Source organism: Falco rusticolus, chromosome 10 (genome assembly GCF_015220075.1).
Source record: "Falco rusticolus isolate bFalRus1 chromosome 10, bFalRus1.pri, whole genome shotgun sequence".
NCBI classification, from domain to species: domain Eukaryota; kingdom Metazoa; phylum Chordata; class Aves; order Falconiformes; family Falconidae; genus Falco; species Falco rusticolus.
In genome coordinates, this window is record NC_051196.1 from 26,757,663 (window position 1) to 26,784,696 (window position 27,034).

General features: G+C 38.6%; 1 protein-coding gene across 2 annotated transcripts; it reads left to right on the forward strand.

Annotated features, from left to right (window-relative positions):
• The first annotated feature begins 64 nt into the window (after positions 1-64).
• LOC119155111 (serine/threonine-protein phosphatase 4 regulatory subunit 1-like) lies at positions 65-26,700 on the forward strand. 2 transcript variants are annotated; one of them, XM_037403345.1, is made up of 20 exons: positions 71-174; positions 300-344; positions 7,157-7,289; positions 7,644-7,750; positions 8,323-8,465; positions 8,959-9,105; positions 11,072-11,179; positions 12,326-12,391; positions 12,958-13,116; positions 13,587-13,780; positions 14,119-14,552; positions 16,410-16,642; positions 17,723-17,815; positions 18,314-18,499; positions 18,784-18,945; positions 19,521-19,621; positions 20,771-20,891; positions 21,622-21,756; positions 22,501-22,642; positions 23,595-26,700. In XM_037403345.1, exons 1-20 carry the CDS (start codon positions 168-170, stop codon positions 23,747-23,749), a joined length of 2,871 nt encoding a protein of 956 aa, XP_037259242.1. In that variant the 5' UTR covers positions 71-167; the 3' UTR covers positions 23,750-26,700. The 2 variants fall into 2 exon arrangements, with proteins under 2 accessions (XP_037259243.1, XP_037259242.1); XM_037403346.1 differs by lacking the exon at positions 300-344 and having other exon boundaries at positions 65-174.
• Positions 26,701-27,034: the final 334 nt, after the last annotated feature.

Here is a 27,034-nt window from a genome sequence, read left to right on the forward strand (position 1 = left end):
GGAGGCGACGGCGTCTGCTAAGGGGCGACTCGCCCCCCGGCAGCGGCTGTTTATTACACCGGCCGTGTTTCGGCGGCGCGGGGGCCGACCCGGGGGCAGGAAGTACCCCCGGCTCCTCCCTTTGCCCTCCCGCTCCCCTCCTCCTCCTCGCCCATGTCCATTCCAAGATGGCCGGTAAGTGGGGCTGGCGGTCAGGCGGGCGGGGAGCGCCGGGGCGCCTCACCTGGGGGCTGCCGCTGTCCTCGCCGCAGCCCTCCGAAACCAACCCCCCGGTATCTCTCTTCTGTTTTTGTTTGTAGGGATCCCTTTGTATTTTGTGGATTTGCAGGATGACTTAGATGATTGTGAGTAACTGTTTTTTTATTTTTCTGCTCCCTGGTTAGGCCCTCCCCCGCTCTCCCACCCTGGGTCCTTCTGCGTCCTGTTTCTCTCTCCGTCTGTTTATCCAGGTTAGGCTGAGGGGAGGATTTTGAGGCAGTTTGTGCTGGTAGGTGAAGGCTCGCAGGGCGTTAGGGCTCATGAGTTAACGAGCTGTTTGTGTGCCCGCAGGAGCGGGGCGCTGGCAGAGGGAGCGGGCTCGGTCCCTCCCTCAGCTCGGGCCCTGGCCGGCGGGCCCAGCCGCCGGGGGACGGGCGGCTGCTCCGAGCAGGGTTTGGCGGGGCGGCTGGGCCTGGGGTGGCGGCTGGGACCGGCCGGCCGAGAGACCCTCCTCGCTGTTTCAGATGGGCGCTGGACGAGTGTAAACAGCACCTCCAACAATGGCCCGCGATGAGCCTCTGGGAAAGGAAAGCGGGTCTGGCCGGCGGTGCTTTGAGGGGGTTAGTTCCACGGTTGTTGTCGGTGGAAATGACCCTGGGGTAGCCGAGGGATTTCCTCGCTGCAGTAGCTCGGGCGAGCGAGGCTGCCGAGTGCTGCGGAGGCTGCTGGGGCCGCCGCGCGTTTTGCTGCTCCCGCATCCCTGCGGCACAGGCGCTCAGCGGGGGGCGGCTGCGGCGGGGGTAGAAGGAGAAGCGCCGTCGGGTGCCCTCCGGCTGGCTAACGCGGGGGGTGCGGGCCAGGTACCCGGTGCCCTCCGGCTGGCTAACGCGGGGGGTGCGGGCCAGGTACCCGGTGCCCTCCGGCTGGCTAACGCGGGGGGTGCGGGCCAGGTACCCGGTGCCCTCCGGCTGGTTAACGCGGGGGGTGCGGGCCAGGTACCCGGTGCCCTCCGGCTGGTTAACGCGGGGGGTGCGGGCCAGGTACCCGGTGCCCTCCGGCTGGTTAACGCAGGGGGTGCGGGCCAGGTACCCGGTGCCCTCCGGCTGGCTAACGCGGGGGGTGCGGGCCAGGTACCTGGTCCTAGACCAGGCAACAGCTCCACCTCCAGCCGGTGTAGTCCAGAGTTGTGTTAGAGTTGAGCTGAACAGTTATTAGCGTGGTAAGAAGCTGTTACTTGAGGAGATAAATGTTTTTGACTAATGGTTTCATGAACTTGTGCTGCTTTAAAAAGCAGCTGTGTACGTGGGGTGGTTTCATTGGCACTTTGGGTACTGGATTGACTTTTCTGTTAAAAAAATACATGGAAACAACTTGAGTTTTTTTCTTGACAGAGTCTCTTACTTGCTTACCACAGTACCGTTATTCTTTAATAGTACTTGAAAGCACGTAACAGATGGATTTGTTCGTTCCCCCCAGTCTGGCATGAATAAGCTAATTTAGGAAGAAAATGGTCTTCAGGAACACCGGGGAAATGTTAGAAAAACAGATCTAAAGTATTTACTTGGAAAGATGCGCACAGATTTTACCTCTGTTGGGCAGGAGGTCATTCTGCAGGATTTTGTTAGTTGCTCTAAGGTGTTGTTGCTCTCAGTCTTTGAGATTTCTGCATTTCCCTAGTAGTTAGGCAGAAGAAAAGGTGCAGTGTTTGTATTTTGATGAAGTTTTAGAAAGAAAAGCTTAGGGTCTTTTGTGATGTGAGTGATGTATAAATGAGATTAATTGTGTATGTAAGAGTTCTTGGTTAGTTTTATGGTTGTATTTTTGTGTATTTGAAAAGATTTTCAACATTTCTCTTATACAGATAAATGCTAACTCTTGAGTCGTAATGAATGTAAAGCTACAATTAAAAAGTATCCTTAATACATTTATCTATTTGAAAAACTAGAAATCTAAAAAAAAGGTAGTAAGTGGGGAGGCTAGTACCTGAAATTTAATACACAAGGATTTAAAATTTTGATAACGCTGTAAGAAGTTGCTTAAAAAGAGGTACTAAAGGTTACTGCTTGCTGCAGTAAGTAAATGTAAGGAGTTTTTAAGTAGTCATCACCTTAGATAGCAAAAAGCATGTATGTGTTGAACAGGATATAAGTGAGGACATGAGCTGATACATCTCAATGTGCTTATGCCAGTTTAAAGACTGTTTTCAGTGAGTTGCAGAAGAGCTGCAGCAGTTGTTGCTGTAGGACCATATTTAAGAGTTGAGAATATCTCTGCCCTAATTAAAAAAGCAACAACAAAAACCTGAAACCCTTGATAGTGCTAATGAATGCTTAGCTATTTGAATTGATTGGGTCTGAATTGCTCCTGGTTCCCTTTCCAATTTTCTTGTCTCTCTAGTAAGAAAAAACAAAATAATAATAAAACCCAGAACACCTAGCATGTCATTTGAGTTCTGTTTGCTGAGTGTGTAAAGTGCAAGCAGTGAACATAAATGCAAACTTCCTGTAGTGTTCTGGTATGGGTCTTGGCCTTGAACCAGGGGTGACTGTCACTAGGAGTTAAGTATTTGTTCTCCTTTAATGTTCAGGCTTCGGCTGTTCTGTTGAGACTGTAATGGATTTGTCTGGTAAGTTGATTAAGAAGTTTGATGCTTGTAGGCAAAACTCAATAGTTTGAGTCACGAAGTTAATAAAAATGTTGAGATAAAGAAAATTTTGCTCTAAGCAGTAATTAATAAGCCTTTTATATGGGTCACTATAAATCACAAAAAAGATTTGTGTAAAAGAAATCAGTTTCAGGATGAGCATATAAACAAAAGTGCCTTTTAGAGCATTACTAAAATCTGATTTCATGATGTAAAAATATTCTTTAAGTTCATTAACTTGCCAATGAAGTTAAATAATAGCATTGAAACTGTCTTCTATTTCTGTTAGCATAGTTCAGGTGTCCCATTAGTCACTACATTAGCACAACTATCTCGGTCTGGTCTGGCAAAGAGTTCATGATGCATCTTAGGAAAATCTCAGTGAAATCACTGGAACTGGATTTTTACTTAACTAAATTGGTGAATAGCGTTATGCACATTGAGGGTCAATTAAATTGAAACAAACGGATGGGGGGTGTGTGTGTGTGTGTGTGTGCTCCTCTGAATATGGGGAAAAGCTGTGGTAAAATCTACCGAAATTCATTAAGTACAGCTTGAAACTTGTTTTTTGTAAGATGAGATATTGGATCATCTGGAAAAATAAGCTTAATTATGCCCTTCTTACAATAAAGAATATACATTTTAAAAATTGGTTTTCAGTCTAAAAACAGCAGGAGAGAAAATTACTTCCTTGAGTTCATGAAATCCTTGCACTCTACGCTAGTATTTACTGTTTTGTATTGGAAAAAGTGCATAGTGATACTAGCTAATGATGTTGAATTGCATAAATTCTGTCACCCTGTAGGTGTTTCTTACAGACTCGAAGCAGCCTTTGAGTCCGAGTCAAACTAAGGTATAGTGAACTCAGGTTCAGCTGTGAATATTTTTACATTTACTCTTGCTTATTGATGGACAGATGCCATTTGGTTGATATCGTTAGAGGGGGAAAAATACTTAATGTTTGATTCACCTATGAAAGAACATTAGATATGCAATGCTAGTTCATTATTTTTCTGCAATTTCTAGTACTCTGGTATATTCTGAAACTTGTAAGTACTTAGGGCTTTTTATTTTATGGAAAAAGAAAATTCTTGAGAGAAGACAAAATGGATTCTGCCATGACTGTTCTTTACTTATGTGTACTGAGAGTGTGTGGAAAAAATTTCAGGTATTTAACTCTCTTGATCCTGAGCAGTAGTAGTTTGCTCTGCTTCCCCTCTAGTCCTAGAAGCACTGATGTGTGCTTAGCTAATTTGAATGAGTAACAGAAGTACTCCAAGTAGTAAAGTTAAGCATATTCATCATGTTTGCAAAATTTATTCCCAGTTTTAGTATTGTAGTCAAAGTTAGAATTGAGATTTACTTCATTGTTGTTTGAATTGGTAGGGATTCTAAAATATTTGAAGTGAACTGCCAAGAGCCTTCCTTTCTAAAATGTTTCTTACTTCAAAAACAGGGGGGCACTAGATGAAGTTAATGGCAAGTATATTGGTTTTTATTTTGTTTAAGCCCTGATAAATCTGTCTTCGTGTAACAGGTGGTTAGCCTCAAAAATTAGGTAGTGAAAGTGTGTCCGATCTGTGTGGATTTAAAAATATATATATGTATATATTCTAATTGCATAGATAATAAGGATGGTCAGAGTTGGGTTTGGATACGGGGAGGTTGCAACCTCAGAAAGGAAATCCGCAGCCCTACATCTGCTGCCTAACTTCCTGTGAGCTTTCAGTAATACAGTAGGTTTCTTCTGAAGCAGCAAATCCTGGATGCTACCTCTTCAGATGCTGAGCTTGGTGGGAAGGATGGCCCTAGAGCATGTGGGTAGATCAATCCCAGACAGACCTGTGCAATGTAAATTAAGTACACTGGTGCAGATGAATGTTTTGAACCTGATGACTACTTAAAGAGCAGCCACTAGAATAATACTGACTAGTTGAATGGAAGCAAGGGTTCAGTACAACATTATAAAAAGCCATGAATAATTAGCATATGTTTCTGATGGTGTAGATGTGGGTTCACTTGTAGTATCTGTATACATTTGAAATGTATTTATTCTAATCCCACAATTTTCTTCTGTTTAAATTCCATTAAACTTGTTGCTCAGATCATATTGTCTGCAAGAGCAGCAGAATTCAGAATTGCTCTAGTCTTTTAATGCAGCTGGGTTCCTTGGAGACTCTCTGCCTTCTTAAACCAATCTGCTTTTTGTTTTTTTCCCTGAAGACCCAGGTATAACGTTTTGCTGCAAGTATGTCAGGATGATTTCTTCTTTAAATGAACTGTATTTCTGAGAAAGTTTTGGCTCATGTTAAATAATTGGAAAACAGAGTTTTATATGTGAAATACGAGTTTTTCTGTAGGAAGAAAGCTGAGGCTTGGTACTTCTCATTAATAGCGGATTTTTTAAATATAAAAAGTGATTTATAATGAGTATTAATGTAGTTTAGAGCCGAAGTTCACTGTGCCAGGTCTCAGATAAGAGATTCTTCAGGGAAGACTGTTTATAATATGAAACTGGTAAGATAAGACTGACGGTAGAGCTGAAGCTTAATTATCCTGCTTAAGGTACAGCCACTTCAGTCCTGAAGAAATTGTTATATTGGAAATCGTGGGATTACATATATATGTAATTTAACCCACTGACAATTTGAGTCCGTTATGAAATAATACACTTTAAGATGCGTAAAAGGTTTGTACTGGTTGGGATGACATGTTGGGAAGGACTATAGTTATTTATATATTGTTTTTTTATTAAACGAGAATACTGAAGATAGGGATTTTATAGTACCTTATATACACATTTCTTAATCTTCAAAGTGTGTCAGTGGGAGATGGTATTCCTCTTCTTCCCATTTTACGAACTGGGGGAACTGGTGCTATAAATGAAACTAGTCCTAGTTTGCTTTTGGGTCTTAGGCAAAGCTCTGATGTTTTTTAATAATAAAACTCTGTAAGTGCCAGTGCGCAAGGACAGGAGGGTTCTGCCTGTAGAGGCATAACCTGCAGTGCTGAGACTATAGTCTTACAGGCACAGTTTCAAATACAACCTATTTGGCTTGTCATTGTGCTTTGAAGTTATTACCTGTTTTGTGCTTTCTTCACTGATTTAAATATCTAATATTGTCTTCTGTCAAGTCAGAAACTGGCTTGTTGTCTTCAGTGGTTTTTATTCTCCTCACATATGCTGGTTTGAGAGACTTACTTCTTGCATATGAAAAGACCTATTGGCACAATTCGCATGTACTTAAATAATACAGCAACTGAGATCATACTTACGTGAACAAAGTGTGTATAAATCTAGGAATGCTTGATTGGGGAGGTTGTAAACCCAGAGCAGGAGAATCAGCTACTTTAGTACAACTCTTCCTGTAGGTTTGGTCGCTCTGTGTTCCTGTATCTGTTGCTGAAATGAGAAAATTTGTGTGAAAGATTGGTGTTACAGACACGTTATTTCACTGTCTTTGTTTAAGGATGAAGGATTACAAAAATTTGGCAGCAAAGTTATCCTATTCCCTCTCCTCTTCAGTCTTACTTTTTGCCTATAGTCTGTAATCGAGTGCATGTTACTGGATAAGGTGACTTAGATTTGGTGAAGCAGGCATTAACAGTTGATACGGTAATATTTGGTAAAGTCTGAAGCTGCAAATACAAAAAAAAAAGATTTAGAAAAAGAGTAGGTTTACATGGGAAAGTCTGTAGTTGATAGGCCTGCAGTAGAAGGCTCCCAGTATGTTCCCAAGTAGAGTAAAGCTGAAGTTTTTCCCAGAACTACCAGTCTGATTTAGATGTATGGGACAGATCCAGTAACTACAGTGAGAAAAATGTACCTTGATAACTTCGAAACAGACCCAAGAATTTGTTTTTTTAAAGTAGTACAGTTTGGGATTTTCTGTCTTTGTGAACATTTCAGTTTCTTTTAATGGGACTTACTTTCCTTTTGAATGCATTGGTCAGTTCGTGGCATGCAATTTTGTCAGCTGAGCCCTCTTTTAACTCGTAGTACATGTGGCTAGTCCACTGAAATTGCAAGTAAGATATGTTAAAAGCCAAGGGGTTTATGACCTTTTGAAATTAATTACATTCCAAAGCTTGAAGTAACAGGTCTATATGCAGTGTTGCTCTTGACTTCATTAGGTACAATTCAAGACATGGGTTTTTTTGTAAGCAGTTTCCAGTGATGTACAGATAATTTTCCTTTGAAGAATAGCTCTGAAGAGAAATAGTTACTGCTCTGGTGTATTTTTCACTGTAACATCTCTTGCTGACTCTTGGATTTTTTTAAATTTTTTTTTTTTGGGTTACTCGTCTTTCAAGTTGGGTTTGAAGATTATGGACCAGACTGCGATAGCATGAGGATAACTGCTTTCTTGGATATTCCTGGACAGGATAACTTGACTCCACTGGCTCGCCTTGAAAAATATGCCTTCAGTGATAACATATTTAACAGGTAAGGGTACAATGGCTACACGTTATGTGATAATTGAGTCTGATAGCATTGTGGATGTTAAGGTGTCACTACTTCTGTTGTTATTCTAAGTGCATGCCTACTATTATTCTGTTTGAGTAATTTCTGTATAAAATTTCCATAAAAAGTTTTATTTCTTGATTATCTGAATAAGATCTCTCGACTCCATCTTTGTTTTGTTGGGATGGTGGAAAAACTCTTAACTAGTATGTCTGAATGCTCAGAGAAGAGCTTGATCTTTAAACTGCCTATTTATATCTGACAAGTTCCTCTTGCATGCCATCTACATTTCATTGGCAAGCTATTAAGGCAATTAATATGTTGTTCACTCCACAGGCAAATTATTGCTAGAGGTCTTTTGGATGTCTTTCGAGATTTCAGTAATAATGAAGAAGACTTCCTGACTGTGATGGAAATAGTTGTCAGGCTCTCTGAAGATGCAGGTTTGAATTTTTTTATTTCATTAAATTTCTGTAACTTCTTTTACATAAGCTGCAATATAGAAGGCAATGAGTGAATTAAAGAAACTAAATCATATAACAGCAGTATCTGTCAGTGAAGATGACATTAATTTTTTTCTCTGTTTTGAAGTACTTTATATGGTAGGTGCATAAATGAAAGGCCCTTACTTAGTATAGGGCCTGAAGTAATATTTTTCAAGCAATTTGTTACATCTAAACGTTTGTGGTATTTGTGGCACAGAACAGCTGTGCATTTTAATGCTTCATACATTCATGCGATTGGGTTTTCTAACTGGTGCTTTCATTTTATCTGATTTGTTTGGGAACTGATTCCAAGTCTCTGGACTGTGATGATGTATGTAAGGCTGTTCTATTTTATTTAGCTTTCCTTTTAAGTAAAGGCAGTCTCAGTGGTGATCCTTCTTTAATGTTCTGAGTATTTTAATCTTCCTTGTTTTAAAACATTAAACAAAAAAACCCCTATTTTTTTCTTAAGGTTCTTGATCTTAATTGTTTATTTACTGATGTAGCTTTTACTTTCTTTTTATTACTAGAGCCAACTGTACGTACAGAGCTGATGGAACAAATACCTCCTATTGCCATTTTTCTGCAAGAAAGTAGACCAAAATTCCCAACAGCATTTTTTGAATACCTTATGCCCATAGTAGTGAGATACCTCACAGATGTTAATAATCAGGTAGGAAAAACAGACAACATGAGTTTGAATCATTGGAAAATTCTTTGTGGTTTAGTGAATTTAAGGCATGAGGAAGAGAGACTAGGAAGTTCCGTGTTGCTTGATAGCTTTTACATGGTGCTTTGTTTATTGGATTCAGCACACTTTGTTAGGGAGTTCTGAACTATTTTTTTGGGTATAATTTCCTTAGCAGAGCATGGGAAACGTAGAGAACTTGCCTAGCAGTATATTGACACAGTCTGTTACAGGAGTCCTGACTTACAAGTCCTGTCTTCTACTTGATCATTTGGCTTCTCATCAGAATTTGATGAAATGTCATGTAATGATTATATTTGAAGTTCTGTATTTACTACTAATTCCTTATGATGTTAAAACTGAGAGGGTTTTTTAAACTTGTGTCTGTGTGTTCACTGAAAACATGCCTTTTATGGTTCCTCTATCAGCAAATGTTTTTATAGTGACATACTTTTTAAATATTTGTTCATATTAATAGGTTAGAAAGGCAGGTCAAGAAGCACTGCTTATACTGCTAGAACAAGATCTTGTTGCTCAGAGTGACATTGAAAATAAGGTGTGTCCAATTCTGTTGGACCTCTCAGCTCCCGACAGTGATGATGAGTACAAGGTGGAAGCTGTGAATGTAAGTGAATTTGGAAGACATCTTTTATCTTTACTCCTTCTTTTTTAATTGCTTTTGTTCTTTATCGTTTAGCAGTGCTGTAAAGCTCTTGTAGAATATACAGCTTTGTATGAGATAAATTGTACTTGCATTCTTAGTGTCTTGAGAGCTTTACGTTAATCATTGAACTTAAATATCATTACTGTTTCAGTTTGATTTATTCCTTCTCTATTTGTTAGTCAGTCTGTGAATTGAGAACCTGCTGTTGTGGTCCAGTTGACGCTGAAGTGTGCTAAGCCATTAAGCCTTGAATCTGTAGGTTTCCTAGTGGTTTCTAGAGTTGAGTACCATTGTTTCAGTGTGAACTCTCAACGAATTTGAACAGGGTCAAGACCTATTGCACCATACTGAAAGGTTAAAAATTATATTAACTGAATTCAAGAAGAAAGCAGTTGCCCTCTGTTGTACTGGGTACTACTTACTTAATGCCCTTGGCTAAGTGTAGAGGTACTCCAAGTAAGCTTTCCCTAGGTCCTGTATCTCTTGTGAGATGAAAAAAATTTGGGCTTCTGCATCAATTAAGTGCTTGAAGAATCTTTTTGAAACAGTGGTTCTTGAGAATTAAACTATACAGTAGAGTGATTGGGAACAAGAATGTTACTGTATGCTTAAAAATGTAAAGTATCGTATCTCCAAACTCAGCAAAAGTTTTTCCCAAAATGATGAGGGTCTTTTTCCTGTAGATGATTGATGATACTGAGGATTAGCAAGAACTGCTCCTTTTCACTTACAACAGTAATTAAGATGATGCCCAGGAATAATGCTGATGTCAAATAAAATAAACAATCAAACCTTTTGTGTTTATTGATTGATATATTTGAATTTTTAGTTTAACACAACAAATCTTTCAGTTTTTATTCTGAATTTTTGAAAAAATCACGTTTAAAGAGACCATCTTTATACTTCAGGATGCTAAATGATACCAAAATGGTAGCCAAGTAACTTCAAAATGCAGCTGGTTCTTGGCAGCCTTTTTTTTAATTCTTCAGATTGTTATGTTCCCCCACAATGTCTTTACAGTTGCACTACCAGGTTTCACAGTAACGCTTTCAAAGTATGAATCATGACCTGATCTTAATGCTTAAGCATTTTGGAAAAAAAAAAACCAAACCAAACATTCCCTGTTCACTTTCAAGAAGTCGGTTGACTCCACAGAAAAGGGCTGGTGTGTAATTACATTTCAGCATGGATATCTGACACTTGACCTGTAAAATAGTTTTACCAGCTAGATTTTCCTCTTACTTGTTTGGGAGTTGTGTATTGCTTAGGCAGTTTTCCAGGGTGACATCTGAGCACCAGATGCCTTTTAGGAGTTCTAAAACTTGCAGGAAAGTCCTTGAATGGTGTCTTCCTTACTTCTTATTTAGCATTCTATTATGAAGGCAAACATTTCTAGGAATAAAGCTTATTTTTGTGGAGGTAGAAAACTTCAATAACTTTGTAAAAATAAATACAGATGAATACAGTTAATCTGACAACACTTGTGTAAGCATTTGAACAGTTCTTTTAAAGCTAAGGAACTTACATGCTTAAGCTTGAGATATTTGTAATACACTTAAAGATTGTGGCTTGATATGCTGGCTAGTGCAATGGAACTTTAGTCTTCTCCATACAAAATACCAGTGTATGCCACATTGTAAAACCCCTTGAAAATGCACTTAATACTAAAAGTCTATTTAGCAGGATAAAAAGACAATTAATTACGTGCAGAAATGTTGGGCACAGTGATGTTGAATGATTTTTAAATAAAAATTATAGTTGTGCTTCACATAGAACAGGTGAATGAAAATACAAATAATGTGTAGCAGTTAAATCTGTTTGATGGATGTTGCTTGTACTTGGAGGTAATTTTTAGGAGGAATATTTGGCTGTGTTACAAGATTTATAATTTTATTTTCCTCACACATATTCCTTTCTTGATTTTTAGATAATCTGTAAAATGGCTTCTATGTTGAGCAGAACAACAGTTGAGCACATGCTGCTTCCTCGTTTCTGTGAACTGTGCAGTGATGGGAAATTGTTTCAAGTACGAAAGGTTGGTGTGTTTTCAACCCTAAACCACTTAAAAATGAATTTTTATATTGCTGTTCAGATTAACTTCCTGAATAACGTAGTCATAACTTTAGCTGATGAACTTTGAGAGAGTCTGGAAGAGCAGTTCTAATTTACTGACGTGGCTGTAGTTTCTGTAGTACAGTAAAGAAACAGGTAACAGTCCTTGGTGAATAGCTTTGGTGTAACAGTTAAACTGATCTTGCACATTTTAATAGTTTTGTACAACCTGTTTTTTTAAGCAACCATGCTTGGTTATAGGATGCAAACAAGCTACCTGATCTCAACCATCATATTTCAAAATGAGAAAGTAAAAAGTAATGGATATTTGAGACATCATTCCCTTAAAGGAAAAACAAAAATAAATCTGGTGTTACTGAGAAATCCCAGAAGTGTAAGGCTTATTCTTACTCATAGTCGAGGGCGAAAGGAAACTTACAGCATAAGTCTTAAAATGTTTGAGTAGACTTGAGTCATGCAGAGCTTCAGCTTGGGTCCTTATGATAAGCTGTACTTGTTGTTGGAATTGGAGCTGTGTTGTGGCCTTTTAAATAAGCATAGAGAATAAATAAGTCCTGTATTAATACAGTGCTATTTTAATTGATTTCAGATTTTGGCAACCTCTTTCTCCAACATGAGGGAATGTCCCTTTTGCCTTACATTATATCATTTGTAATGTACTGTGAATGCCACTAACTTGAGACCTTGATTAAACTTCGCCTCAGCAAAGTACTTAAGCCAGTCTCAGCCATAGTGAAGGTAGTTCTGTCAGTACACCTAAGTCCTCACCCTCGTATCATATTTTAATCTGCTTTGGTTTTGACAGCTGTTGTTCAAAGTAATTTAAACTTTCCAGTAGGCTTATTGTCCCTTTTAGTGATTACTGAAGTAGAAGATACTCTTCATGCAGAAACCTTTATTACTATTGATTTCAAAGCCATGTGGCTTACGGAAGGTTGCTCTAAGGAGTCTTTGCTCAGGATGAGTTAGGATTACAGGATGTAGTTACATGGCTGAAATTTGAATAAGCAAATGTGCAGTTGTTACATGGGGTAAATAATGCATGGTGAGGTTGACAATAAGACTAATGCACTTGAAAGAATAAAAATATTTTTTTATTATTTCTTAGATATGTGCAGCTAATTTTGGTGACATTTGTAATGCAGTTGGGCAAGAAGCCACAGAAAGACTGCTGGTATGTAAAATCAAAATCAATTTACAAAACTTGTATTTCTCATTTCAACAGGTTTAATAATGAATTCTTTTATTGTCTTCCCTGTAAATTAATTGATGTGCATACGTATTTTTTTTAATTGATTTTGCTAAGGCTTTGGTTGCAATTATGTAGCAAAACTGGGAATGAATTGAAATGCAAAGTACTTGTTTTGTAAGACATTTTTAAAAATATATTTGGCAGCATGTATACACACATGTACTCTTACTTTAGAAATACTCATTTTTTTTTCTCTGAACTAGACAATCAGTCAAATTACAATTTCAGGAAAAATAGACCATTAGTAATTCTTTCTATTTCCTAGTGCATAGAGTTATCCATAAAATCCTAACGAAGTGGGACACAGATAGTTTTTCCAGTGTCTTCAATTAATATATTGTTTTTAACCTGTCCCTGTTTCTTCTTCTATTCTTCATTTATTGTCTCTTGAGTTATCATTATCTCCAGTTTCCAAATATCTTGATAGTATGTTGCTGCAGTCTTTGTTTAGTCTTTAATTAGTCTTGATTTTGGCTTATTTTTGGCAGATTCCCAAGTTCTTTGAACTATGTTCAGATAATGTTTGGGGAATGAGAAAAGCTTGCGCTGAATGCTTTATGGCAGTGTCTTACACCACATCCCCGGAAGTTCGCAGAAGCAAACTATCGCCGCTGTTTATCAGTCTTATCAGTGACACTTGTAGATGGGTAAGTAACTCTGTAATTGATGCATCTTCCCAGGCAGATCTTACACAAATAATGGCAATTCAGAAGTGTGCTGTAAAAATTCTCTGAACAAAATTTGCTGAGATTAGAGTAAAATCTACTAAGATCTAATCTCCTCTGATAAGATAGTATCTTATTTTTCCTCTCTCTTACTACTTAGCATTTCTATCAACAGGTTTTCTTAGAACAGGTAGCTTGTGTTAAAGGTATTAGTTGAAGTAGACAGTGATGTCCTTCAAATTCATAGCTTTTAAAAAAATCTCCTTACTATGATTGTAGATACATGTTTAATATTCTGTCTCCATTTGCTTATGTGTCACTTATTTGGTAATTGATAGTTGCTTATATTTGATATTAATCTGTTCCAATTGGTAAGAACCAAATTTTTATTTTTCAGCGTTAGCTCTGTGGGAGTTGTATGAGTCCTGACTGTTGTCTTTATGCTATCACAGGTTCGTCAGGCTGCTTTTCAGTCTCTTGGCCCATTTATTTCTACCTTCGCAAACCCTTCAAGTGCTGGTCTTTACATTCGAGAAGATGGGACACTGAGTATCCGACCACCAATGCAAGATGTGAATTCCAGTTCCTGTCAGCCAAGCAACAACATAACTTTAATGTCCTCTAGTACAAATGCTGCGTTGCCCAGGTAAAAGCATGGGAAAGATGTGTAGTGGAAGGGAAAAAAAATAAGATACATCTTTTTGCTGCTCTTCAGGGCTAAAAATACAAACTTAAGAAAAGGTATGAAGAGTGAGGTCATGCATGTGTCTGTTTAGGTGTAGTCACTTCATTGAAAAATTCACTTTGGCTTGTCAGGAGGGTAAAGGGAAAACTAGTGAAGTAAACCATAGTGGTAACAAATCCTGTCTTTCTGTAGAGAAAATAAGCTTCTGTAGTTGATGCTGTATTTTATGAATTATTTCACTGAAAACTACAGAGTACTGTTAAGTTTTATTTTGCATAACTGTGTGTGTCTGTTCCCAGTTCAGAACAGCCAAGGGAAATCAAACCAGAGTCATCGACTGAGGAGGCTTCAGCTGAAGTTAATGCAAAGCTCTCAGTTGAGAACCTAAAAGATACACAGGAAGAAGGTTCAGATCGTTGTACTAATCCTGGAGAAGATGTGTCTCGATCGTCTCAGGGTGACAGAGTTGCTGCTGGTGTCGTAGAAGTCACTAAGGACAGCAGTTTTCCTGGAGTGAACTCAAGGCTACAGTCTGCTGAGGATGTATTTAATACGTTTCTATACTGGCGCCCTCCTCTGCCTGATATAAGTCACGATCTGGAGTTGCTTCAGTTCAAGACTGAAAAGCACAAAGATAGCTGTTCTGTGCCCTGTAATAACTGTGTTGCTAGTAATGAAATAAAAAAAGTTCTAGAAAGCTTACAAGAGCACATAGATGATCCAGATGTTCAAGGTGAGATTGTAACAGTAAAACTATGTTTTCTCTGAGCAGGTTTTCTCTTGGCCTTTACAAAACCCTTAACTGTATTTTAATTGGCTTGGTACTCGTAAGGTGATGATACTTCCTTGAGTAGTAAATTATAGTAGAAAGTTATGCAACAACCTTTTCCACAAGACCCAAGTTATTTCTGGAACAGGTGGGGAAGTGTTCCTTGCTTCTGTTTGCATGAGAAGTAATTTGGAACTACAAAAGGGAAAAGAGCTTGTCTATAAAAACTGTCTTGTAATTTTAAGTACTGTAACCAAGTACGGTGGCTTTAGGGACAGATCTGTCTTGTCAGCTGAATACATCTGACATTTGGTTGAATGAGAATAGCCCTAATTTTATGTCATCTTTTCTTGGTGTCCCACATACAAGCCCATTGATGAACATACTGAAGTGGTGATGGCCTGGTAGTGGGATGCATATGTGTTTCCTGGGCCAAATCCCTCTTGACAAGCCAATCATCCGTAGTCAACTCAGTTTCTTGATCCACTAAGTTTGAGTACTCTAGTGAGTTAACAGTTTTCATCTGCCTGTTTGTTCATCCCTTCTCTGCATGCAAAGTCATACCTGCGGGAACTGCAGCATCATTTGGATTCCTCGCTGTAGCAGTAGTGAGTAGTAAGCTGTCTGGCAGCATGGCATATTTAGGTGGCTCCGCATGGCCATTTGGAAAGGTACCAGGAAAAAGAATAATTCTTCCTGTGTGAGAGGCAAAGGATCAGAGGGGAAGGGAAAGATGTAGAAGTGGAAGAGATGAAAAGATTGAAGTAGTAAAGGAAAAAGTGGAAATGGAAATGAACGAATATAGGGAAAAAGTGAATTTTGGAAAGAAGTCAGAGTAAAAGCAAAAAGAAAAGAGCAAAAACCCCGTTATGTAGAAATAAGACAAATAAAGAGATGTTAGCTTGACAGCTGTACAGTGAGAAACGAGGGGTTCGGAGAGGTATGGGAGAAAACAGTGAAGATTTGAGATGTGCACACAACCCCCATCCCACCCCGAGTTTAGCAGAACAGTTGTCCCTCCTTTCTCAGAATAAGGAGATGTGGATGTTAGTTTCTGTTCTTCCTCCTGCTCTAACTGCTAGAACATTCATAACTATACTTGTATGTTCTGCCTTTTTGTCTGTTTCCTTTATTTCTAAAGTATTGTAGTATTCTTCACCTTCAAAGTATGCGCTGATGTTTTGTGTTAAGACTGTATGTGCTGTAGGCTTGCGCAGATGTAGCTAGCAAAATTTCTGAATTCTAAACTTGGTAACTTCATGATCCTAGCAGGAATGTAGCGTAATGTCCAAATACAGTTTGTCCTGACTTTATTGGTGATACAGTGGTAAACCCGACCTTTTGTTTTCTTATCTGCTTCTGCAAAAAAATTCACAGATGGGTTTACTGATTCCCTCCTCTGGATAAAGTTTTTCTCAGCAATGTTTTAAATGCACATTGATGCCTTTTCCAAGCAGTAGAATCAATTAAACAATAAAACAGAAGAATTTGTATTAAAGTGTTTGACAGTATGAAGAATGGCAGGTGAGCCAGTATGCTGCAGTACCTCATTATAGGGGTTTACTAGAAATCTCTCTCAGTAGTAGAAATTGGTAGAATGGTTCTGCTCAGGATGTTAATACATCCAAATTGTTGCTCTTAATTTGCGATGGTTTTGTGGAAGAGTAATGGGCCTTTTCTTTCTAGGAGCCAATGTTTGCTAATATGTCGTTTCTGTGTAGCTCAAACTGGGCTTCTTTTTATCTTTTTGGATTAACTAATTAAAATTTTAAAGGTTTTAAGTGTGGAAGGGAGACTAAATAGCTGTCTTGTTTTATACAGCTCAGGTCCAAGTATTGTCCGCTGCTCTCAGAGCTGCTCAGTTTGATTCTGTTGGTGACTATGAGACCAAAAAAATGGAAGAAAGCAGTGGCAAACTTCAGAACAAAACAGTTTCAGATGAAACAGCTGTTTCAGATGCTACCTGCAGCCAGGTGGTGGAGGATACTTTGTCATCCGCTGCTGGCCAGGATAACATCAGTGATCAGGCTACCACAAGTATCCCGAAAAGCACAGTAAGTATGCGTTGTGCTCCGTGTCTGAAATGAATTCTTATCTGCTGAAGTACTGCGTGTGTTCATATTTGAACATAATTGACCCACTTCTGATCTAAAGCCTTTGAATGTTACCACACCATAGCTATCATATGCTACTTACTTTAATTAAAAAGAAAAGCTATTGGGGGCTATTACTTCTGTTTCCACACAAGTTACCAAAGAGTTAAAGTTTTGCTGTAGTCTTGTAGGTTTTTGGTTTTTGGTTTTGTTTTTTTGTTGGGTTTTTTTTTTTTCAAATTAAATGGAGCCACTACCTTCTTGCCTCTTCCTGTAATGAATCTAAAATTAGTTTTTGATCTCCAGACAGGAGGCTGAATCAGTTAGTGACACATACTCAGTTCCTGGTTACTGTTTCTTGGTTATAATGTACAGATAGGGTTGGAAAAAAATAATGGTTTGCACAGTTGCTGGAGCTAACTGTGAAATATAAAGAAAAGCTCTCCTTGTCTATGAACGACAAATTGCACATAAAACCTGTACAAATGAAAATGTAAAATACTGTGTGAGCTTTTGAACTTTGGATGGTTTTGGTCTCTTAAACCTTTAAATTCTTCTGAATTTTTTGTTGCTATTTGGGGGGAAGTGCATGCTTCATAATTTGATAGGCTCAGGATGTATGTTCTAAAATAATTAAAACTTTTATCGTGGTATTGACTGACTTGGATCGACTGTTAAGCTGTCTTGTTTAATACAATTTCAATTCATCCCAAGAATAAAAACTATTTAAGAGTATGGTAAAAGAAACCATCCAGAATCTGTATGAATGTTGGGTTTATTGTCTTAAATTAGATTGCTTTTTTTTTAGAAGTAAATCTAGCCTTGTTGCTGCTGGGGTCTTAACAGTGTTTGCCTTGGTGTACAACTCTTTTTGTACTTGTATAATACAGCACACTGAATAAGGCTTTGCCTGTGCAAGGCATTGTCTGTGAAAGGCTCTTCTGTATATGAGTCGCATTGTTCTGTAGCGTGATGCTTTGAAATAACTGAAACAGCAGTAAGTCTTAATTCATTTTCACTAGCTAGTACATCCTTTTACAGGACTCGGAGGAGCAACACAGAGGAACCAAAGTGTTTTTAAAGAAAGAACAAGAAAACAATTCACCATTTGAAGATGACAAGTCAAAATTACAGGTGATTAAAACAGCATCTAACTGCATTAGTGAAGTAGTTGATATAGTTAACATACAGCAATAACTTTTGCAATTGATCAGTTGCCAAATATGAAGAAATGTTCCAGCCATTTGAGGATAACTATTTTAAACCAGAAAGCTAGAATAATTTTCGGTGCCTTAGAGGCAATCTGTGCAACCAAGGTGGGCACAAACTGGACTATTTTATCACTAGATTTTCTGTTTGTCTTCAGCAGGAAGTAATTTTCAGTTTGGTTTGGTGCAGCACATTGATAAAGTAATCCTTACAGTTCATTGCTGACTGCTGTGTCCTAATGAGTGGACAAATAACTATAGAGGTCATTTACACTTTGTAAAGCTAACACATAAAAGGGTTGTCTTGCCACTGTGTGTGTTTTGTTGTTAGCTAGTTGGTAGCAAGAGAATACTGTAGCACAACAGATGTATTTGCTTTCTGATTTTAAAGTGTGTATTGCTGATGCACTGTCTCTGTCTATAGGATATCATACCTCAACCTTTATTAGACCAGTACTTGTCAATGACCGACCCAGCTAGAGCCCAGACTGTTGATACTGAAATAGCCAAACACTGTGCGTATAGTCTTCCTGGGGTGGCCTTAACACTGGGCAGGCAGAACTGGCACTGCCTGAAAGATACATACGAGACGCTGGCCTCAGATGTACAGGTAAAAAAAAAAAAGTTTTTAATGATAAATCAGAATTTTGATTAACTGCTTTGTTCAATTTTCACTGAAGTTGTAACACTGTATACTTACAAGAGATGAAATGTGCACTAAAAATATGAAATTCAGGATTTAATGAGACTTCATAAATGTGATTAACGTTTTCTATTGCTGTGTAACTAGCCCTGTCGCTTCTGCTCTCTCAGTCCTCACACAGGTGTAGTTCAAAAAGCTTCTTTATTTTAGTAACAGTGCCTAATCTAGTTCACTTCTTAAACTGTTTGCAGTGGAAGGTACGTCGGACACTAGCTTTCTCCATACATGAACTAGCGGTTATTTTGGGGGATCAGCTAACAGCTGCTGATCTGGTGCCAATCTTCAATGGATTCTTGAAAGATCTGGATGAAGTGCGTATTGGTGTCCTTAAACATCTGTATGACTTTCTGAAGGTAGGAAAGTGTAACTTAATTTCTCAAGATAAATTTTTTTCTGATTCCATTATATTAAGAGAGCTTTTTAATGAGATGTGCAGGTACCAATACTTATTAACATGTTCAGTTTTGTGCAATACTGCCATTTTCTGTGTGTCCCCCATTGCTTTCTTAAGGTCCCTCACTTCTTTCTCATATCCCAATAAAATCTCAAAACTGGAAACCCTTTGTTAATGCTACGACCTGTTGTAAAGGAATTAGTATTTTGTGCTGTCCAGCTGGGAGGTTGGACCACTAGCAGTTTGTGTTTCGGGGCTGGGAGAGAAGAGAGCAGCTTCTGGTGAGCTGCTGTGTAATAAACACAAATTTTTAATTTTTGGTTGCTTGGTCTTATGGCCAGAGATGGTGCTTCGATGGGCATCCTTGCAGAAGTGATGACTTAATGTGCATATTCGGGCACTTGACTGGTTGTGTGCAATTTTTAGTAAGCATCTTGTGAATGATCGCTTGCTCTCAAGTAGGAAAATGCATATAGAGAGAACTGCAAGTATTTAATTTTGTCAGTTTTATACTAGCAATATTTTTCCTTTTAGTTACTTCATGCAGACAAAAGGCGAGAGTATCTTTACCAACTTCAAGAATTTGTGGTGACTGATAACAGCAGGAACTGGAGGTTTCGTTACGAGCTGGCGGAGTATGTATTTTTTTTAACTTCTGATTTTTAATCTGTTACTAAATTGGGAATAGGTAATTAATTACATTGGAGGAAGTTAGCACACCCTAATTGGGGAGCTAAAAGATTACAACCATTCTTTATCAGGGAACTGAATTTAAAAAGCTACTGGTGGTTGGTGGTTGGTTTTTTTTTGTAAGCTGTGTTGTAATCAAGTGTTACAAACTTAAATGTCTGTGATTATACCAAAATGGAGATTGGGTTTGCTTGCAGTTTATGAAATATGACAGTCTGATAGATACTATTCAGTGAGGTTTCAGATTTTATTCAGTTCTAGACTGCCTTGTAAGAATCAGTGAAATGTATGTACAAAGTAACTTTTCTAATGTGTATGAAAGAAAAAACAGTTCTTAAATTAGTTTATTCATTACATATTTCCATATGACTGGTTGTAACGGAGATAGAATTAACATCTGAGAAATCTTTTTCTACAAGTCCTGTTTATTTGAAGATTTATTTATTTATTATTCACCCAAAGGATGTCCATAGGCATAGTTTGCAGCTAAAATCTGAACGTGATGTTTTTGGGCTATTGAGGATTTACTCTCCCCTTGTAGTTTGGCACAACAGACTGGATCTCTCTGTGGTGCAAGAATGTCGTGGTAGTTCCCTGACATCTAGTGGAGAGCTGTCACTCAGCACTTGGTTTGTGTGTGGCTGCTGGCTGTGGTGTGGCTGGTATGAGCTCTGTGCAGTTGTGAGAGAGAAACAGAAATATTTCAGAAATAAATATTTCAGAAATATAGATTTCTACAAAAAAATCTTCCATTTTTGCTTTGCAACAATGTACAGGATATTGGTCTGAAGTTACAAAGAAACTTCTCATTATACTTCTGTTTGTAACTTTTGTTATTATTTGGGATAACTTTGATTCATTGGTTCCTGTAGCTTGGATAAATTTTCTCTTGGACTCTGATGGATTAAAGCACATGCCTCTTTAATATGCACGTGTACCTTTATAAAGTAAAGAGAAGAACAAACTGTTCCAGTGTTTTATAATAACCATGGCATTTTTGAGGCTACAAATGATCCTTTCCTATAACAAACGGCATAGCTGCAGCAGGTTAAGTGTCGCACTTGCTAGAGTTAATCACTTTCTCTGTGTTCCAGGCAGCTGATCCTGATACTGGAACTCTACAATCCCAATGATGTCTATGACTACTTAAGACATATTGCACTAACTCTCTGCTCCGATAAAGTTTCAGAAGTTCGGTGGATCTCCTTCAAACTGGTAGGGGGATTTAGTTCACTTCCTGGCAGGAGAGGGATTCCTGAAATCACTCTGTTTCCTTTCAGACAAGCAGGGTGAAGAGAGACATGGTTTTGATAAATATTCTAAGTGATATGGAAAAAAGTGAAATTAAAAATTCATAAAAAATACTTTGAGTTGTCAGACTTCCACAGATGCTAAAATCTTAGTCTGTTGGATGTATGTGACTGATAAATGTATTTTCAACTCTATCAAAGCTGGGGTGTAGAAGATTTGAGAGACCTTCCCTCAGTTCTGGGGGGTGTGTGTGTGTAAATAAAAAAAAAAAGCAAAACACCCAAACTGATCTTTTCTCAGAGTTAATTTAATTTGTTAGGAACTTCATAATAATGCCATCATCCCATAAATGTCCTGAAAGACAGTAGAAAGATTCTTTCAATCTCTTATTTTCCTTCATACCATTGAGGAAAGGGGCATTATTTTAATGGTGGTTTTAATTTCTTTTAGTGTTTTTTGTTTAACCTGAACACATAGCTTTTTTTAAAGCTTATGCTTTCTTTTCTCCAGAATAAACACAGTAATTTATTAAATCCTGCAAGCACACCTGATTATGCTGAATACAGTTTTTGGTGTCCCTTTGTTAGAATTTAAATGAAATTATGCTTTTTTAACTTTAAGGGGGGCTACAGCTTAAGTCTTACCTTTTTTTTTTCCACTCCTTTTTCGTCTTCCCCCTTCCTTGGCTTCACAGGTTGTAGCAATACTACAGAAGTTCTACGCAAACAACGCAAATGCACTGGGATTAAATTTCATTAATGAGCTTGTTGTACGGTTTCGTCACTGCTCCAAGTGGGTTGGAAGACAAGCTTTTGCCTTCATCTGTCAGGTTGGAATGTTCTCTCTCCCTGGGTGTGCATTTAATTCGGACCTGGTTTGGGGCTTTCCAGCAACATGGGCAAAACTGACATTTGGACTCACCATTTTTTTTGTCAATCCATGGGTTCTGGCAGTGTCAGGGTCGCTCCGCTCTGAGGACTAGCGTATGGCTACCCAGTTTCAAAGCTGTGGTCCTTGTTTTGGTCTGTGCCTCCAGCTGAAATAGCCGATCCTTGCACTTTATAGTATCCCAGTAGCAAAATTGAGAATTAAATCCTAAACGCAGACGCATTTTGTAATACTTTGATGTGCTAGGAGAGAGATTCGCAAGAGCGCTGCAAACTGCCAACGGGTGCCAGGCACCAGGAACCATTCCCCTCTTCATTGCCACTTACCCACCCCTCTCCAAACCGAAAATGCTTCTTACTTCGGTAGCAGTGAGGAGCAGGGGTGGAATGTTGGAAGGCAAAAGGCTGATGATGGGCAGAGGAGCACTATTGCCTAAAATACACTTGAAAGAAAGGTACCTGAAAGGTACCCGCTCTCAGTGGGTCATCTTCAGAATGGTGAGATGTGTTTTCGTAACAGTATTTCAAAGGTGGTGCTTGTTTCACCAGCATAGGGTGCAGTTGTGCAGGGTGAAACACTGGCTTTTTTAATAGACGGCCCAAATGAAGGACAAGGTGGAGAGGAATGGCAGCTAGTGTATTTGTAACGTAAATCTTGTTTCTCGTGTTCTGTGTTTATCCTGTAGGCTGTAGTAGAAGAAGAATGCATGCCTGTCGACCAGTTTGTTGAACACTTACTCCCCAGCCTTTTAAGTCTCGCTTCAGATCCTGTGCCAAACGTCAGGGTTCTGCTCGCCAAGGCTCTGAGGCAGACGCTGCTGGAGAAAGGTGTGCTCGCTCGCTTCCTCTGCCAGAACTCGGTCTCTCGAATGCTGTCCCGCTGCTGCCGGCGCAGCTCTATACGTTGGCGCTGCTGGCAGAGGCCGTTTGGGTCTGGTTATACGGAAGCCAGAATTATAGCCTGTAATCTGGGACGTTGCATTTAAATTGGGGTTTAGGAATATAGATTTAGAAATGTATACTACAGTGGCTTTGCTTTTTCTTGGAATACGGGATGCTCGTTCCCGAGGGCCCGCGCCCGCAGCCGGAGGCGTGTCGCCTCTCCTCCGCTAGAGGGCGGTGACGTCCCGCCGTGCGGGGCGCGGCGGGGGCTGGGGAGCGTTGCCTTCCGGTAGGCTGGGTGTGTATGTGTATATATATGTATGTATGTATGTGTGTATACATATATATACACATTTCTGTTAAGTGTGTCTTTGGGGTCCTCCCGGTGAAGCGTTACACCTTTTTCTGAAATGGTTTGCTTTGTCATTGTAGTCGCAAGTGAACAGTTGCACTGTATTTTGTGTCCTGCCGCAATTTCTGGTGTTACGTCCAGTTCCTTAAAAACAAATAAATCAGCTGGTCTCTGATTATGCAAAGGAAGATGCACAGAAATCTCTACTCCTGCCTGTCTTTTTTTCAGAATAAAGTATGGAGAATGTTTTGTAATGCATTGTACAGTGGCAGTTTCTTGAGCTTGCTTTTACTTATTGATACTTTTCTATTTAGGGCACAGCAAAAATAATTTCTCTTAGTAATGTTTAAGTACATAATAAGATGAGTAAGAAGCAGCATATTTGTCTTTCTCTGTCAGCTTCCTTAGCTTCCTGTAGTTTCTCTAAAGAACCTATAAATTGGATGAGTTAACCCAGATGTTTTTGCATCGTCTGTATTTCAGCACTACTTAGGGGTTTATTCTTTTGGCTTTGATTAAAATTGTCCTTTTCTCCTCTTATTCTAGCTTATTTTAAAAGTGTTGGCAACCCTCATCTAGAAGCAGCAGAAGAGACCATTCTAGCCTTGCAGTCTGACAGAGATCAAGATGTGTCTTTCTTTGCCACCATAAAACTGAAACAGGGTAACGTGGACAGTACTAGCATTGAAAAACAAAGCTAATGTCTCCTTCTGCAGTAAACACCAAACATCAAAACGGTTATTCACTTTGTTCGCCGTTAGTATGAATAACATGGACAAATAATGCAGCTTTTGTTATGTACTTGAGCTGGAAAGGGTATATTGAGAAATGTCACTGTCTTCCTTTCATGACCACATTTCATCTACAGCTGTGTGTTTATCTGAGATGTGTGAGTAATTCTTTTTGGTTTTTTTCTTTGTGAGTGGTAACTGATCTCACCTGCAGTTAAGTATTATATGCAAAGTCCTGCATCATACTCAGTGTTCCAGTGTAACTGAAATCCATATTTCATTTTTTAACAACACATTTCCTGTAAGAGAGCAGTCTGCTATAAGCTTAAAATGGTTTCTAAATCTTAAAACCTGATTATAGCAAACTTACATGAAGATTTCTTTCCTCACTTTTGTTGTAGTTTTTGAGTTGTTTCAAGTATTGCGTTTTAACAGAAAGAAAGGTGTGTATATATGTGAATAGTTTCAGATTTTAACAAAAAATTACAAACTTCTATATCAGTGGAAAAAAGCTCAAAAATAATTTCATTTTATAAAGTAGTTACTGGAATTAAGGCATGGTTAATTTTTACTTAATGTGATATTTTTCAAAGCACAGAGAGCTCAAGATTCTTTGTATATGGTGACTTTTCTATTAATTTGTTATTTCTGAGCTATACGCTTACAGGTGTGCTAACATGTCTGGTTTTGTTACTGCTGGCTCTTGTAGTGGTAGGTAGACTGTAAATTTCCCAAACAGAAAATTACTCATTCTGCTCTAGCAAGAATAACTTCATTTAAGGAATTCAGTTCCTGCAATATGTGCGGTATCTGTAGAAGGGTATTACAGAATTTTCCAGACTTCAGTGTTTGTTTGTTTTACATACACACGTTATTTAAAAAACACCTTTTAGCTGGGTCCAATCCCAATGTTCAAATCCCAAGCAGCCCCAACAACGCACCTCTAAGTTCTGAAAAACCCCAAGTAACAAATGTTGAGGGGAAAGGCAGTGATGCAGTTTGATTTGTAACTTCCGTTGATTGTATCGTTTGTTTTGGGGCAAGCAACGAATACAGGTTATTGAGATCCTTAAGCTTAAGTAGGACATCATCTATGTATTTAAACAGGTCTTTCAGAAGAAAGAAAGGATATACAGATAGAACCAAGTTCTGTTAAAAAAATGGGATATTTTCTGACCGGTTTAAAAAACTAAATTGGATCCCATCTTCTGTTGTGTCCCAAATCTGTAGATAATGCGGGGCCTGGAAAAAAAAAGTCTGACTTTCTAAGATTGTGGATTGGGACTTTGTTCAGTTCAATCGCTTGAAGAAATGGTTTTATGTAATAACAGTTACTTTCTCTCTGTGAACAAAATACTTCATGATAAATAACCTGTGTAAATACTGCCTCTTATTTCACTGTTGTACTAGTAAGTAGTTCACATTGGTGAATGTTTTTTCAGACGTTACTTTTTCCTTTGTGTTTTAAATCAGGCTTGGCTGCAATACAGCAAGTAGGTTCCTCGGCTGGGTTCTGTATTTTTGGAGGGCTCAGTTTTGTGTAAGTTTAACTACTCTTGTAATATAATATGTACAGTATTTGTAACAGATTGTTTTCTTGTGAGATCACAAAATGCTTTTTCAAAGTTGCAGGCAGAAATATACCCCTGCTATTACAGCAAACAGTATAAACTCTGTAAATTCTGCAACATTCTACATTTAATTTTTTACAGTTTTTTTATAATTTAAAACAAATGCTTCTTCAGTACAGACTTTTTATGATTGCAATTTCTTAACAAAAAGACCCCTCAAGTTACTTTTTTCTAGTTCTAATATCTTTTTCTAATGCTGGCATTATACGTATTTTCTAACAGTTCAAATTTTCTAAGGCCTTTCTGACAAGGTTTTACTTCTGTTTTTTATTATTAGTTCTCAGCACTGAACAAATTTTTCAAGTGTGTGTATATGTAAGTATGTTTGAAACGTCCTGTATATAAATTAAATACTTTGAGTGTTAACCCAACCCAGGTTTCTGTTTGTCAGATAATCTTAGTTACCTTTACTTGCAATAATCCACTGGAAAACACAAGCTTCCATATGTTTTAGCATGTTTGGTTAGTGTTCACTAAGAGGTTTTAATTAGTATGTGTGAAACAGTAAGCCACCAGCTATAAAAGTTCATTAAAAGGCTAAACAAAGTTCTTTGGTAACAACATTTTGGTACCTCTCTGGCTCCAGAAGTCATGTCTGTTTTAAATGATATGATTTCAGTAGAGTGTTTGAAAACTGTTGTTAAAACTCTGCAGTTGCATGCACTAATGAGGGTCATCACAGTTTTGGGGTGGGGTTTTTTTTTTTGTAGACAATGTGCAGGTCTAGGAAACAGATTTACCCTCTACAAGGTTGTCTTTTTGCTTTAGTTTTAAACTAGAAATTATTTCAGCATGACTTAAGACCACACTACGTCTTGTACTAGACAAACGTATGCAATGAGTAAAGCGGTGTGTTCACGTACAATTCTCTGCGTTGTTTAAATTATGCAAAAATTTGTATTTTAAAGTCCAGATGGAGCAAAGTTAGGTAGTTGATCCACTTTCACAGCAGCAGTAAGAATATCACTTGTAAACATGTCTAGCTAAGGAACATGAAGGTAACGTTAGTGCGTGCAATATTGCTTGGATGCTATAGCAAATAATCGAGCACTTGTAATCCAAAGCATGTTAGTCATGTTGCTTAGAGCTGAGACTCCCTGGTGTCTCCTGCGTGATGCACACGTGGCATCGGCCAGGCTGCTGCCCTAGAGGCAGCGGTGTCTGTACACGGTGGTGGTTAGAACCCAGTTCAGTGGGGACACTCTGGAAGTGTCATTCCTTTGTCAGAACAGAGAATCTATGTAACTTTGTATTTATCTCAATAAATCCTGTGACTGTTTTATAAACCAACTTGTGGTAACTGACTTTTGTCATAGGTGGGGGTGAGTGTATTCCTTCGGTGAATGAAACCTCTCCCTAGTGTAAACACTGTCATCTGCCCCACCAGGGCTGAGTGTGGAATTCTTCGTACTGTGTAGTAAAAAATTCATTAGATGTCCAGAAGTTTGAAGTAGCTCTTCCTGCACTTTTTCCTTGAAGTGAGCATGCCAAAAGTGCTTTGAAATTCTGACAAGGTATTTTAAACAAAGAGAACTTGCATGGGGTGAGCGAGACTGGCGTTCAGCTCTTGATCTTAAGTCCTTCCCTCTCCAAACACTAGCCTGGAAAGACATTGTGGACATTT

Coding starts and splice junctions, on each gene's coding strand:
- LOC119155111 (XM_037403345.1), top strand. Junction 7,290..7,643: donor AGTGATAACATATTTAACAG/GTAAGGGTACAA, acceptor TTCACTCCACAG/GCAAATTATTGCTAGAGGTC. Junction 18,500..18,783: donor CGCTGGCCTCAGATGTACAG/GTAAAAAAAAAA, acceptor AACTGTTTGCAG/TGGAAGGTACGTCGGACACT.